The sequence below is a fragment of the Anastrepha obliqua genome, chromosome 4 (genome assembly GCF_027943255.1).
Source record: "Anastrepha obliqua isolate idAnaObli1 chromosome 4, idAnaObli1_1.0, whole genome shotgun sequence".
Taxonomy (NCBI): domain Eukaryota; kingdom Metazoa; phylum Arthropoda; class Insecta; order Diptera; family Tephritidae; genus Anastrepha; species Anastrepha obliqua.
This window is the reverse complement of record NC_072895.1, coordinates 123317434-123333583: the sequence shown is the minus strand read 5'-3', so window position 1 is coordinate 123333583 and position 16150 is coordinate 123317434. Positions and strand designations below refer to the sequence as shown.

The 16150-nt window shown below is 37.2% G+C and overlaps 1 protein-coding gene across 1 annotated transcript; it reads left to right on the top strand.

The window, feature by feature from the left end:
- The first annotated feature begins 10650 nt into the window (after positions 1-10650).
- LOC129245446 (maltase A1-like) lies at positions 10651-13091 on the top strand. The gene is made up of 7 exons (XM_054883615.1): positions 10651-11186; positions 11316-11894; positions 11950-12057; positions 12119-12266; positions 12347-12545; positions 12611-12757; positions 12848-13091. Exons 1-7 carry the CDS (start codon positions 10812-10814, stop codon positions 12918-12920), a joined length of 1629 nt encoding a protein of 542 aa, XP_054739590.1. The 5' UTR covers positions 10651-10811; the 3' UTR covers positions 12921-13091.
- The last annotated feature ends 3059 nt before the right edge of the window (positions 13092-16150 follow it).

Genomic DNA, 16150 nt, shown 5'->3' with positions numbered 1-16150 from the left:
CTTCGCCTCCCTACGCTCCTCGATTTGCGCCACTTTTCATCTGATATCCATTTCTTCTCTCTCGTATTTCTTTCTTTGCTTACTCAATACTCGCTGGCTGGTTTCAACAAAATCATTTTTCAAGAGTTACCACTGATCTTCGAGAGAATTTGTGTCAGTCTGTTCGCTAGTTGGATAAGAAGCTATGCCAAGTAGTCGTAGTCTATGCTAGCAAGCCAACCATTTTCGATGCTCTCGAGGCCACCATTCGAGACACTATTGACGGAATAATGCTGCACATATTAGGCCGAGCCATAAAAAGTTGGTCGATGAAGTACTGCCAGTAAATCCGGGGTGGCCGTTTGAATGATGTACTATTCCATACATAATGGCAAGAAAGCGAAAATCAACTTCATAACTCACAACGTGTTTATTTTATTTAACGTTTTTTTTTGCAGTTCTTATTTAGTCACCCTATGTAGTAACACACATGCAATTACGTAGCTCTATGCGGCTTTTCCGAAAATACATTAGCTTTCATAATTCAACGTATCCAAAAATCCACTTCAAAGTGCGAAAAGTGAAATGATATTAGAAAATTAAAAACTCATACTTACGTAAATGTGTCGAAGAGTTTTCTTCTCTTCACGCTTTGAAGTCTTTACGTGTTCATGTGAGTTGCGTGAAATAACAATGAAGAAAAAATACACGAAACAAAAACAAAAAAATCAATGAAACCAAATAATTTTTAACAAAACGTAAGAGACTGCAGGTGAAGCGTAGAGTGCGCGGGCAATGATTAGGAAAAGTAAAGGAATTAAAAAAGCTTTTGTGTGTGGTAAATGGCACACATTCAAGAAAGGTGTTAGACGCTTTGTATGTATTTGTGATAACAGGTATAGAGTCAAGCGAATCAAAGTGAGTGTCGGAGATAACCGCATAAAAGTATATTTGCGGCTCATTTGCGTACCAACAGTTTCGGGTTGAATAAGTAATTAGTTTTTTGAGCTTTGATGTCTGAAAACATAAAAAGTTAGAACACCAGAAAAAAATGAGAAAAAGAAAATTAAATCGACGGCTAATGTCAATCGAAGTTTTGCTAAATGTCTACTACGTGTATCTAATTCTTTATGCTCGGCGTAAAAAGCGCCGAAGTCACTTCGAAGTTTGCGTTGAATTTGGCGTCGCTGGCCCTTTGCGAACTTATGCAGAGTTCAAGATTTGAAATCAACTCAGTCAGTAGTCTGTTATACGTTAAATTTTTAGCAGCGTCGCTGTAATATGAAGTACCAGTGCAAAGGGGTAGTAAAATGCGTATGTTTCAGTATGTGCGAGTGTGAGTATCTGTTTACACGTCCAACAACTGTCTGCGGAGTTATGTGACTGCCTGTTTACTGTCTGTCAAGCGACGTGTTGGTTGTCTTCATTTTAACGCCTTGCCATCACTGCAATGTTTTATCAGCATTCTTTGGACGAGTTGCACCATCCCCTTCCACTTTTTGTACATGAAAGAGCTTAATATTAATTCTCACGTGATGCTAATACAAACTTATTCAACGAAAGTGTAGTCCAAAGAAAATTAAGTCACAAGTCGCCTCACTCTCCAGCCATTCGTGTTTGCCTGTCACTAGGTGGCCACTGCGTTTCGTTGAATAATTAATTTTTTTTTGCAAACTTTTCGTGGATTTTTTCTTCCTTTTTTATGAATTTTCTCATGCTGTAGTTTCGGCTCGTATTTGAAGCTAATTTTTAGCTGACTTTGAGATGTGAATTCTTTTCTCTTATAGACTACATGACAATCACTTGTTGTCTATATAATTGGCTTCTCGGCCAATTTGATGAGATTTTCTTTTCTTTTTGTTTCGACCGTCACGTAACGGCAGACAAAGCCACCTTGGGAGAGTGTTTGTAGGTATATATGTATGTATGTGTATGTAGATATTTAGATGCTCCTTTTCATGAAAAACGTGCTGATTTTAATACCTTTAAGCCATTTTTGGCACACTAAACTACCGAACAAAAAGCTTTGCAAACGACTACTTAAATAGTCCTGTTGTGAAGCTGTGAATCTTTAGGCCATTCATCTATTATTACAACTGAAGAAATGAAAAAACCTGAGATCCACATCGAGAACCTGAAGTACGGCGTAATGTATCTGAGGTGATTAAGTGAGTTGCGCGCGACTGCCTTTGGCAGGGTCCGGAAATGCACTGAGGATATGAGACACCAAATTGTAGAAAATATTTGGAAAATTAAATTTTTATCACGAAATGTTTGAGTAAATTGTGTTCGGCTATAGCACTCGCACTTTGCTTGGCCTCTAACCAATGCAGACATGTTCCGAAGAAGGTACGATTTGAAATCGGTGCAATTTTCAAAATACTTTTAAATATTTATAACTAGCTGTACCCAGCGCGTGTTGCTACGCCAACAACTAAAATAAATTTAAGAAAAATAACTTGAAAGAAAAATCAGTACACAAATACTCAATTCATTCTAAACCATCTGGTGGCGAGTTACATCTATGAGCATATTCTACAAAACCTTCTCCGTGGAAAAATACATATATATCCCAAAATTTTATAATAATCGGAGCAGTAGTTTTTGGGTTCATCGAGGACATACAGACAAACATTCATTTTTATATATAAAGATGATGAAAGTAATACATTTTTCAAATGGTAACGCTAGAAACACATCATTTACTTAATTACCAATGATTTAGTACCACATTTCTGCCTTTTTATTATCAAATATCCAAAATAAATTATGCAGCTTGCACCGATTTAATTTTTTGCCCCCTATCTCTTCTTCTTGGGCACCAAAGTCTTGGGAGTTGACCCTTATATACTTTTTCCTAAACTTTTTTCGAAGTCGCATATTTAAGGCATTAACTCCTTACTGACCGATACCCCCACATACAGACTGCTTTATTCGCCTTTATAGAAAAGCGCTATATTATACGGATCACATAATCCATTGTAGCTTTAGTGGCGCTCATTGATATCTGGAATCCTCATGTTAAGCTTGTGAAAGTAAGAGGTGCCTTGATGTTATCCTATAAACAGGGACCCATCTTTGAACTCGATATTAGTATTATTAAGTATATGTAAGTATGCACGAGTGAATGTCCAGTGAGTGAATGCCATTCTATATTGCTTGCCATCTCAGAAATGTTCACTAAGTTTTACAAATTTTGTCATTTTGCACTTTTATTAAAGCTAAATTGCGTTTGGTGGAGATTCAACGTCTTCGGCCAGCATTTGTGGAGTGTGCACGTGCGCTGAAGTAAGCTCGTCAATAGACTGCCTAGTTGGCAAGAGCGAATACCAAAGCTATTCAAATTTAATCAAATTACTTTTACTTTCTCTATATTTTTTGTTTTTTGTATTTCAATTGCAGAAGACATACATATGTACGCTTTTTTGTATGTAGTTATATGCGCCTGTGCTATATATTCACGAAGTTCTTCAACTTTATTTTGCTTAAAAATCTATTTCAAATCTATATAAACTTCTAATCAAAAGAAACTTCGCATTTATAATATACTCGTGGAAAAGATTTTTTTATGTAGAAGCCAATGCGAGTGGCAGGAATTAAGTTAGTAATTAACAAATTAAGGACGTGAAAGAGATTTTATGATTTCAAGCTTATTTGTTGGTGTCTAAAAGTGAATTGAAGTCAAGTGCAGCAAAATGTTGTATTTTCATACATACACCTATGCACACAATAATAGCAGCGCGGCATGTAGCAAGGTTTTCACATTTATTGATTTTTTTTGTTTGGTTCACACCATAAAAAAGTCATATGACTCAAAGTCGCAATCTTTGTACAAAATGAAACAAAATTATTGATTTTGTTTTTTGTTTTTTTGTAAAAATATGGTTCATACCATAAAAAAGTCACGGAACTTAAAGTTCCAAACTTCGTAAAAATTAAAAAAAAATAAACAAATTTTCATCGAAATGTTCAGGTATGCTGCTTGTGGCGCATCAAATTTGGGTATAAGTTTGTATTTTTTTTTTTTGTAATCGTTGTATTCCGAAATTCAATGGGCTGTAAAACTGCATATGCAGAATTTTTCTAAAAACTGACTAAAAAGTTTGAAATTTTGCTGGAAATATGTTGAATCTGGTAAAATTTTGTAGAAAGTTTGAAACTTTAAGTCATATAGCTTCTGAGTTTTATTTTTACATAAAAAATAAATAAAAGCGAAATAAATAGTAAAAGCTTTGCCATATGTCCCACTGCTTTTTTTGTGAGCACAAGTGCAGCTTTTTTGGTATTCAAAGCAACACAAATAGTGCCAGAAACAAATTACAAAAATGAAATTAGAAAATAAAATAGAAAGCAAAGAAATGACCAAAAAATACAAAATCAGGCAGGAGCAAAATTAGATGAAAGCAACAAATGGGACTAAGAAGAAGCAAAAAGCACATAAGTTTTAGATATATAGTACAAAGCCTTTCATGGGCAAACGCGAAAAACTACCAGCCACAATGAATTGCATGTGCGCTTTTTTTTGCTCGAATATCTCTTTTGTCGCTGTGTGTCCTTAGCTGTTGGCTTATGGCAGGTGGCTGTGTGCTAGCAGCTGCCCCACTGCGCCTATGACAATCCAATAAGTACCCAACGCACGTAGGTATGCGCGCGATCGCAAACAGCGGATAAGGGGTGACGTGCTGCGTCCTAACTGTCACCGCATTTTTACGCTTGCTGAGGTTTCACTTTGTTTTCATTTCACAACAATCATTGCGTTGAATGCCTGTTGTGTGACTGTTTGTGTGCGAATTGTTAATTTTCACGCTCTTTCTACGTGCGCATGGATTTCTGGGCCGTGTGTGCATGAGCGTCTAAAAGTACTTGGTGATTCCCACAGAATGTCAAGTGGAGCTGAAAATAGGGCGGCAAACATTATAGAAAAAATAGGCAAAACATAAGTTAACTTTATTTTTAACGCGCGTGCCACGCGTTAAAATAAAATAAAATTAAAAAAATAATAAATAATTGGCGCGTACACTTTTGTAAGGTGTTTGTCCGAGGTCTTTCTCCTATGCGTTTTGATGTTGTTCCACAACCGACGGACCTACAGTTTTAAGCCGACTCCGAACGGCAAATGGTTTTTATGAGGATATTCTTCATGGCAGAAATACACTCGGAGGCTTACCATTGCTTATCGAGGGGCGACTGCAATTAGAAATACCTTTCTATCAATTTGATGTTTCATGCACCAAGATTCGAACCTGTGCACTCCAAAATAGAAGTCACACAACAACCCATTGGGCTACGGCGGCCATTAGTAGGTAGAAGTCACCAGATGTCTCACCATTTTCAGGAGTTGCTCGACTGAAATCCGTCAATATCTTATATATCAGAGACTTGTTATCATCAAAAGACCCCAACAACACCCAAAGAGCCAATAACCCCTAATAAACTGTATGTATCTAGCCCTGCCATAAGTTCTGTTACAACTTAAGTCCGTTATAGATATGATAATTATGATAATCGTATGCTTTAATGAAGTTAGTTTTACTTAATCATGTAAATAATAAAAAAAATTTAAATTTTCCTTCGAAATGGTCACCGTTATCTCTCAACGTAAGCCCTCAAACGATTAGGACATTCAGCTATTGCAGCACGCACCTGGTTAGTGACGTCGTGGTTCGAGCAGCCAAAGATTGTGTGAGACTCTCCAAATTCCAGTGAGGTCTTCGACAGGCCACGTTCTCCAATTCTGACAATATTGTCAAATGGATTCAGATCTGGACTTCGAGACGGAAAATCTTCTGCGGCTATGAACCCATTAATTTTGTTTTTTAGCAATTGCTGGGTGGTTTTTGCCTCACGGGCTGGAGCGGAATCTTGTTGGAAGATCCAACGCTCTCCATTGAAGAGAGTTCTGCTCCACTGCTCCACTGCTTCACCACGCCTTCCAAGACATCCTCTTTGTACACTTTTACCCCGGTCTCAAGCCTTTTTTCGCAGAAATGGAGAGATGTAACGCCTTTAAGAGGCACTACCCGCAAAACCATTATGGAGGCTGGATGATGGCCACTCTGAACCCTTGGAACAACACATCTTGCGTCTTAGCATAGATTTTGTCGTTTTGCTTATTAAAAACTTCTTCAACAGTGAACATTTTCGCACTGCATCTGTTGAGCCTAATTTTCTTCAAGCGCGTTGTCAAAAGATGAACAGTTGTGTGAGCGAAGGCTTTCATGTGGAGGTAATCTCTAATTAGTCTTGGCATGGATCTGGCCATTACATTAATTTCCCTGGACATGATTTTTTTCCGCGAATTCTTTCTCCAACGGCTTTTATGGCTACACTGGTTCGAACCACACGAGAACGACTACTTCTTTTTTTGTGAAAAATCGATTTATCGTACGGTAAACAAACTGTCGAAATATTAATTTCGGCACCTATGTTATGTCATCATTGCAATTCGATTTCATTTAGCTCCCCATTCCATTGCTAACAAGTGAAATTTGTCACGAGACTGAGTATGATTTATGAGTAGACAATGCATACAAACAAAAGCTAAAATAATGGAAATTGTTTTGCGAATTTGTTCTCGCCGTATGCTTGTAAAATTTGTCACAGAATTTTTGGCAAGGCTAAGCATACAAATGTTTTCCTAAGCTTAGACCACCTGAACATCCCGCCTTTCGGAATGTTTATATTACTCCCTTGGCAAAAGTGCAATGAAATGAAAAGTAGTCAATAATTGCAGAAGTTAACGGAAAATAAGAATGAACTTTTGGCATACATATACATATGCAGCTGTTTTAACGGCATTAGCAAAGCTAACCCAATCAACTCGGGATCCCAAAGCAATATCAGAACTGAAAAATAAAATAGTTTGTGGCTGCTGACAATTAGAATTCCGTAGCATACAGCTTAAATAGAGCATCTAAATTTAGTAGCGAACAGGTGTATGCATGCATGAGAGATGCATACACACATACTAGAATAAGTGAAGGTATGCTATGCGAATGCATGTGGGCGAAGCACCGGAAGCTGGCTGCATTTCCTGTAGACTTGCATTTTGCGTAAAGTAAATACGTTTAGTATGTGTATGGTGGTGTGTGTAATAAACTGGTATATGTGTAAGTATATGTGCGTAAATACAATGCAAAAATATTGAAAGCAATTTCTCAATGCACTTTAATGAAGTCAACCCTTTTTTCGTTTTGAGTTATTTTGAGCGTTTAAGTTGAATTTTGGACTATGGTGTATTAGAATAATTATATTAGAATTTTATGGCTAATCTCTGCGTGATACACTTTAGCCGCTCTATCCCTCTCTTATAAGCATCTCTCACAAAATAGACAAAAGTACCCATATATTTAGGAGCTGGAGGGTTAAAATGTTTCCGAAATTTTCTTTTTCTTCTCTTTCCAGAATTCATTTTCGGAACTTTGGATTTTTTTTGTTTTGCATTGTACAGCATTACATTGTTCACAATTGATTCAAAATTCAAATGAGACATAATAAAAAAAATACACTTTAGACTCTATTTGTGAGAAGGATGATAGTTTACGTGCACTTTTCCGCTGCGAGTTTGTTAAACTCCACTCAAGCATTTAGCGAAGTGGTTCCCCATTGCTAAAATGTAACTGGATTTGCACCAACTTTTTCCCGTAGGGTTTCCCTAGAGGGCATGTATGTCAAGTCTGCGTTTACTTCATTCTGCGTTCCACTTATTCTGCTTCCTTTCAATGCCATAATGCGTAAGTTAGTATGTATGCGCACGTGTTTGTGTCAGCGTGCTATTTTGTGTTATTGTCTCAGTTTTTCCTTTATCTTTTTATTTCCTATACTCACACGTTTGTTTGAATGCCTACGGCTTAATTTTCACATTTTCATTTTTTTTCTTCGCTTTATGGTTGCCTTTTCGCAATTCCATTCGTGATTCTCTTTCAAACTCTGGCTATTGTTCACTTAAAACTGAAAGACTCATCCCTTCACACATGCATACATACATAGATGTACATTAGGGCGAGTAAATCTTTTTCGATGGCGTTCCAAGCCGGTTTGGATACTAACTCAATTGGATTCCACTAAAGTACAGCTCGAAAATGACTTTGGAGCCTCCCAAATTTAATAAGAAGATGTCTTTAATTATACCGAAGTTAATTTAGAGACTTTTTTTATACAAACTTGTACCTGTGGACTTTTGGTTCGAATAACTTACTTTTGGCATCTATTTTTGTTTAAAGAACCCCATTATGGCGACGGAAAGCAAATTATAAGTAATTTTTTAATATTGTAATAGAAAAAGTGGCTGCATGTAATTCTTTTTCATACGTACAACTTGTAAAATTTGCAAAAAAAACCAAAATGTATTAAATTTTAAAAAAGTTCAAAGTTTAATTTTTAAATATTTTTTTCTAATAATTATTTTTTTTTTACAATTTACAACGGATTTTCAAGTATTTTGGCTTCAGATCCTTTTACTTTCAACAGGGGGTCTATTTTTCTACTTTCTATCTTCCTTGCCAAAAAATTCCTTCTGAATTTTCATACTAGTTAAAGAAAGCTTCTTTTAAAATTGCCAAAAATTCCCAATTCGAGGTCTCGCAATTGACTAACGGCCTTAATCCATGTAGAATAACAAACTGGAGAAAAATTGTGCCATACAAATTGACCCAACCTAATATAGAAATGCGTTTGTTTATAACGGCGTAAGCGATTAATTATTTAAGCCATTATTGTCATTTGCGTTAAAATTCAATTTCCACTTTCCAGTTCTCTCCCAACAAAGGCTTTGCGCTTAGTGGTTAGAAAGTAAATTGAATTTCCAAAAAAAAGTAGAATTTTCAAATGATAGAAAAAGTGTTTTTTTATTAGAAGTTGTTCCTCCGCAGTCAATTCAGTGATTCGGAACTGCGTAAAACTGTAGGTTTCTGCAATTGTGGAAAAAAAGCCGCATGCCACAATTAGTGCCATTTTTACATATAAATGCTTCTACTCCGATGGTAACGCGGCCGTTGAAGCACTCAGCGAGTACAGCCATCCAGTGCAGACATTACGTAGTATGACCATTGAGACATGCTGATTAACTCGTTGAGCCCGGCGTCGGTCCCTAGGGACCGACAGTGAACTTTCCGTTTGGCCGGCGTCGGTCCCTAGGGACCGACAGTGAACTTTCCGTTTGGCCGGCGTCGGTCCCTAGGGACCGACAATGAACTAAGACCGATAGTTAAAAAATAAATGTATAGTAATTTTAATGAAGTTTATTGAAACACTCTAAACAGAATATATTTTCAAAGTGTACTTTTGTCTGCTGCAATTCGTTTCTAACTAATCGCTCCAGTCTCCAGTCTGAATATTCCCGATTGCTCGCTCGTTGCCGGCCAAATGGAAAGTACAGTAATATCGATGCCGGGCTCAACGTGTTAAGGAATGAATTGGCGAGAATAGTAACTTCACGAGTGCCTTGATGTTGATATCTCTCCTAACTCAGGCGTACCGCTAACTTCTTATCAGAGCGAAGAGACTTAAAGTTAATTCTCTCGAGCGGATGCAGAAAAGATGGTCCGCGGCAGCCACTTGTAGGGCAGGATTCTAACACTCTCGTTCGGCAGATACTGCCAAATAATCAATTTGCCGCATGCCAGTACAATGAGTTTGCCAACAAACATCCGCAGCTGTTTATGAAGAAATAAAGGCGCGAAGCTCTATCTCTGTCAGTGGTTTGCTTTCGAGAGAGCAAGAAGGCACTCCCTTGTCGCTATTTCTTCGAATTTTCTAGCTGTCCTGAGTTCAGCGCAAATTCATAAAATTTTATATCAGACTACTGGCGGCTTCATATGAATGTTTAACCGCTAAAGAGGCGTAAGCGACACAATATTTGATTTTCAGTTTTTAATACAACTCGATAAAATATCGATAAATTGATAACAAACATACCCCGCCTACTGAATTATTTACTTTTTTATCGCTCACGATGTTTTGGCGGTTGGGGGTCCATTTGAGTTTTTACTTTTATTGAGAAGTGGCATTTTAATCAGAGTCACATAATACATACACTCATATTAAAAAAAAGCTAATTGGCGGAAAAAAATTGTTGATCTCTGCCTGTAATGGGAAATGAAGTGGTACTGCTATAATTTTTGAAACAATCTTGACCTAATTTTTCAGCAAGATATGTGGAAAAAATTGCTGAGCTCACATTCTTATATGGCTTAAACAGGTATTTTTTTTGTTCTAATTTTTAAAGCCAAAAAAATAATCAGCGGAGGTTTTTACAAAAAATTTTCCGGTTATTTGCATTTTTTTTTAGATAATACTAACCTTTATTTGTGCGCTTCCTTGACTTTTTTCCAGCCCTGATACATCGAACTATATATTGCCTATTTTAGTAAATAGAATTACTTACATTACAACCTCAACTCGAGTGCTGCTCAACAGTTCGCAGCACTTAAGCGCCAGAGTATTTCCCATTGTGTTTGAATAGCATTTAATAAACACTTGATTGTTATCGAAAATAACACTTCCGAGCAAATGCATGTTATCTGATACGCTGATATTTTATAGTTGTGCGCTATGCCAATTCAAAGGTATTTACATACTTATATACTTACCTGACAAATTCGCGAAAATCAGCCGCCGTAATGCTATAAAAGTCCCCCGTTGCTGCCATTTGCCGCAGTATTACACTAACAATGAAAACAAGGGGGTTCCTACAGTTCTTCGTGGCCCCTGTGGCGCTTTTGATCCTCTGCGGTCAACGCTTTTGCTTGGCCTGCCAACAACAGACCGAATTGGAGCAACGGAAAGATTGGTGGCAGACAGCGCAATTCTACCAGATCTACCCACGTTCGTTTATGGATTCAGATGGCGATGGTATTGGTGATTTAAACGGTATCACCTCACGTTTGGAGTACTTGCAGGACATTGGCGTGACTGCTGCTTGGTTGTCACCAATATTCAAGTCGCCGATGGTAGACTTTGGCTATGATATTTCGGATTTCTATGAAATACAAGAGGAATACGGTACGATGGAAGATTTCCGTGCATTAATTGCAAAGGCGAATTCATTGGGACTTAAGATCATCTTGGATTTTGTACCCAATCACTCGAGTAATGAGAGTGAGTGGTTCAAGAAATCGGTGAAACGTGAACGCGGCTATGAGGATTATTATGTTTGGTCCGATGGCAAGTTGGATGCGGAGGGAAAGCGTATACCGCCAAGTAATTGGGTGAGTGTGCAAATAAAGCTACGAAAAGGTAGTGATAAATTAAGGAATGTCGAGATTTTTAACTGGGATATTTCCATAAACGACTTTTATGATCTTTGCAACTAATTCTCATCTTGTATTCATCTGCAGCTTCAAGGTTTCCGCGGCTCTGCATGGGAATGGCGTGAGGAACGCCAACAATATTACCTGCATCAATTCGCCGTACAACAAGCAGATCTAAATTATCGCAATCCGACTGTAGTGGAGCAAATGAAACGCATTCTACGCTTTTGGCTTGATCAGGGAGTGGGAGGCTTTCGTTGCGATGCAGTACCTGTGCTCTTCGAAGTTGAACCTGACGAGAATGGGCAATATCCCGACGAAGAGGTAAGCGGCTTAACTGACGACAAAGACGATCGCGCCTATCTCAAGATGGATCTCGTCGAAAATCGACCAGAGACAATCGATATGGTGTACCAGTGGCGACAAGTGATGGATGACTATCAGCGTATTCATGGTGGTGAAACGCGTGTGCTACTAATCGAGACTTACGCACCGCCTGCCTACACGATGCAAATGTATGGCAATAAATCTGTAGATGGTGCGCATTTGCCATTCAACTTCAATTTGATTACTGGATTGAAATCAAATATATCAGCGCCGCTGGTTGAACAGACGATCGATTTGTGGCTGAAGAATATGCCGGCGGGACGAACAGCCAATTGGGTGGTAAGTACGGCAGAGGTAGAGAGTTTGTGCTTGTTTGTCTACTCATTGTTTACAGATCGGCAATCACGACCAACGCCGTGCGGCCAGTCGCTATGGCACTCAACGCACAGACGCTATGAATATGCTGGTTATGACACTGCCCGGTGCGAGTGTGACATATCAGGTGAGTGTGTTATATGACTGGTTGTCTTGCTAAGTTAATTTACAATAATTATCAATCTTAGGGTGAAGAATTGGGCATGATTGACGGTGTGATCTCATGGGAAGATACTGTCGATCCCGCGGCGTGCAACTCAAATGCTGATATTTATGAGAAATTCACGCGTGATCCATCACGTACGCCATTCCAGTGGAGTGCAGGCACTAACGCAGGTGAGGGTCGTGGAAGCATATCCCACCAGGCGCTTACGTGTACCTAAATTATGTTAATTTGTCTTCTGCTTCTTTACAAGGCTTCTCTGATGCGGCGAAAACATGGCTTCCCCTTGCACCAGACTATCAAACGCTCAATGTTGAGGTGGAAAATGCCAATGCCAACTCGCATTTGGCGATCTACAAATCCTTGGTGGAATTGCGCAAAACGTCGAAAACGCTGCAAAATGGCATGCACAAATACAAAGCGATCAATGACGATATTTTTGTCTTAGAACGGTATAGGGCGACTTGAAATTTATAACGTTCTTTTTGTGTATTGTTGCAATTTTTCTCTTTCTCAGCTCCCTAAAAGGTGAGGAGACGATTGTGTATATTGCTAATTTCGGCAACGAGGCTAAAACAGTTGATGTGCAAAACGATTTCGATGCGTTTCTACCCAGCACAATGACCTTGAAGATACGCAACTTGGATTCGACAAAGGCTATCGGGTGCGTATGGGTTTGGGGCGGCGATTTCTTACTGAGATAGTTTTCTTGCATTTGAGATTAAATCTCATGATTTTTGATTACTACTTTTAGCGCTGATATCAACGTGAAAAAGTTATCGCTGGCAGTTGGTGAGGCGGTGGTCTTGAGAGGACGCCCCAAGTGAAGCTAACATTTTCGAATTTTATGACCCCTAACGATTTTAAAAATAAAAACTATGCCTTCGTTGCTTTGAAAATTTTAAAGTTCTATTAAAAACAGTCAGAAATATATGTTATATATAAATCGGAAACTAAGCCCAACTCTTCTGTTTTGTTGCACTCGTATGTTCAAAAAATAATATGGAAAAAATATTAACTTTTTTTTAATTATTTATTCAGAATATTAACTCAATTTTTTCTTCTGCCATATGCCATGTACTAATCATTTCATGCTTACTTATTTTATGTAGACAAATTTATTTCTATTCATTAACTAATATTTTCTTAACTGAATAACTTTAAACAATTTACATATACATGTTCACACATATGTATATATATTTGGTGCATACATTCCGTTTGGCCGTGTTGCTTCGCCAGAGTGTCTGTGCGCGTCTCGATGCAGTCCATGAAAAGCAAGGACGTACGCTGATGCCGCCGCCGAAGGGCAGCTCGTTTTTTATGAGCAGCTTTTTAATGGGGGAAACGCACTCAGAGGCTTACCATTGACTGCCGAGTGGTGGGCGCTAGTAAATAGTAAATAGATTTTCTATCATTTGATGGGTATGCACACAGCGGGCGTAGAACCCAGCACAAAACGAATGATAGCCACGCACGGATAATTTATACATACAAATATATATAGTTTTTATGCATAAACTTTAGGTACTTATTTTCTTACATATTTATGTATTTCCTATAAATCATATTTTAAATGTATTATTTATTTACATACATACATCTAAACATATTTGCAAAGAAACATTCAACTGTGTGTAATGATTTTTTAAGTTTTAAGTTTCAAGTTATTAGGTCTGTCAACATTTAATTGGCCATAACTAAATTACTTATTTGATTATTTTAATTTTTGCATTTCTGCCTTAAATTTTAAAAACTTTTTTACAAAATTTGTTGATACAGTTTTACATACGCAATAATTTACAATTTATTTTTTGCTGTATTTAACATTTTTAAGTACTTGTAATTAATTTAACTGTAATACCTAACAAATAAGCAACCTTCCATAAAACCACATTCGCAAGCGGCTCCCTTTTATTTGAATAGTATTTATTAGCGAATGCGCTAAATTTGTTTATTTACTAGTTTTTATTTTACTATAATATATTTAAATTATTTTTTAAATATAGTTAGTTTATTTCTTTCTTTATATAAATTGAAGTCTGCGTTAGAAAAAAAATGAAAAGCTTTCAAGTAAATCTTTGAAGCTACCGACTCGCTCCAGCGAACTTACACACGTGAAAGCTCATTCAGCACTCATAAAAAAAAAAATTTTGCAAATAAATTCATTACGTCGTTGGGCTCAAACAACATAATAAATTTAGTTGCTCACCATTGCATGTACAAGTATACGCACATACATAAATGCGTATACGAGAAATATTTCTTTATAACTATATACATTTGTAAATTCTCTTTTCTCTGCAATGGAGTGTTTGATTAGGTTGCAGAAGGGATAATTTTTTTCCAGTTTTTCGAGCTTTTTTTTGCCTTTTAGTTTTCCTTATTGTACATGCCTTTCGAACTGCTTATAAAATCTACTTACTACTTATGCTAATTGCTATCCCTTTTGTAACAAAATCGTTGACTATAATCTTAATACTAAACCGCCTTAATTTTCATACAAACCTCGTTTAATTTTTGCTCACAACAGACCTACAAAAGTATGCAAACACTTAAACTTACGTGTGAATATTTTTTTTTATACACATTTAATTCAATACTTACGAGTTTTTTGTTAATTTTTGTCTAAATGATATCACATTTTTAGCGCAATATTAACTAACAACTTATTAATAAAGGTCTTGTTTGATGGTTAAAGAAATTTGTGAGTTTATGGCACCCGCCATAGATGGCGTTTATAGTGAGAAAAATATATGTGCATGCATGTAAGTACTTCTGTATATGGGAAGTAGTTGCTTTAAGGTCATAATCTCTTGCAATGAGATGGAAGGAAGTCGCTAGACGGCAATGTGCTGCCCCGGTGAGAACTAGCAGATTCTTTTGAAAGTATGGACATTTTTCAAATTTTATTTGAAATTAATTCGGATAAAGATTATTTTGAAATTGCAAAAAGGATTTTTATTAGATTCTCTGAGAAACCCGCCCTCGATGTGAACAAATCATTTTTGGCTAATGCCTGCAGTGAGTAATTATGCGCACGAAGGTACGGAGCAGAGATCAGCTAATACAATGTTAAGAGCTTTTAATAGGTAAAACACAAATAACTTATTTCGTACTACGGGAAATCAATTTTTCATTAACCCGCCTGCCCATTTTCATTAGAAATTCATGCCAGTATCCAAATCTTTACGTATAAAGACATATCCATATTCCATAACTTATAGTTCCTTAGGTATTGTAAAATGTAAGTTGGTATACTAATTTATCCTATCAATTTAATTGTTTTCCTAAGTTGAGTTTCTTGATGGTTTTACTTAACTAACTAAATTCATTTTAATTTCATTGAAACTGCTAAAAATATTTTTTTTTGCAAATTTGTTAGCTAACATTTGTTTTCTGTTTTTTGTTCTTTTGTTTTAATTACCCTTAGCGCCCCTTACCTACGCCTATATGTGGCTGAACGCCGCTAACTATACTTTAAACTTAAAAATTAAGCAGTCAGTTGTCAATTCATTCAAAACAAGTCTTAGGTACTTAAAATATTCTTTTTATGCACACAAAAAAAAAACAAAAATCGAAACACCCTTCAATATTCATGAAAATTCTGTAGCAGCATTTTTATCAAAATCTCAGCCACTTATTGTGCTCTTACCTCTGCACGACTTGGGCATATGCTCTCACTCTCATACTGGTATTGCACAGCGCTTTTTACTATTATTCGCACTGCTGCTGTCACCGCCGTTTGTATGGCCATTGCTGTTGCTGCTGCTATTGTTGGTAGTGCTGGTGGTTGCGGTGTTGACCATTGACTCTGCTGTACAATTTTTACCACTGCTGTTGTTGGTAACCACGTGCGGTTGGCTGGCAGCATTATTGCTATCGTTGTTGTTGTTGTGCTTTTTACTTTCACCGCATTTGGTTAGTGCGCCATCACCGCAACTATAACAGCCGACTGACTTTTGTTCCTCATAGCCTATTTGTGCTTGCAATGTTGCTGTCACACTAGGCTGCTCGGCACACTTTGCTGCTTCTGGAGCGGCGGCGGTAATAACCT

What these genes read in the sequence shown, in the direction of transcription:
- LOC129245446 (XM_054883615.1), top strand. Translation starts at nt 10,812, where the DNA reads ATGGATTCAGATGGCGATGGTATTGGTGATTTAAACGGTATCACCTCA. An exon ending in GTATACCGCCAAGTAATTGG is followed by an intron (nt 11,187 to 11,315) that starts GTGAGTGTGCAA and finishes ATTCATCTGCAG; the next exon opens with CTTCAAGGTTTCCGCGGCTC. An exon ending in GATTCGACAAAGGCTATCGG is followed by an intron (nt 12,758 to 12,847) that starts GTGCGTATGGGT and finishes TACTACTTTTAG; the next exon opens with CGCTGATATCAACGTGAAAA.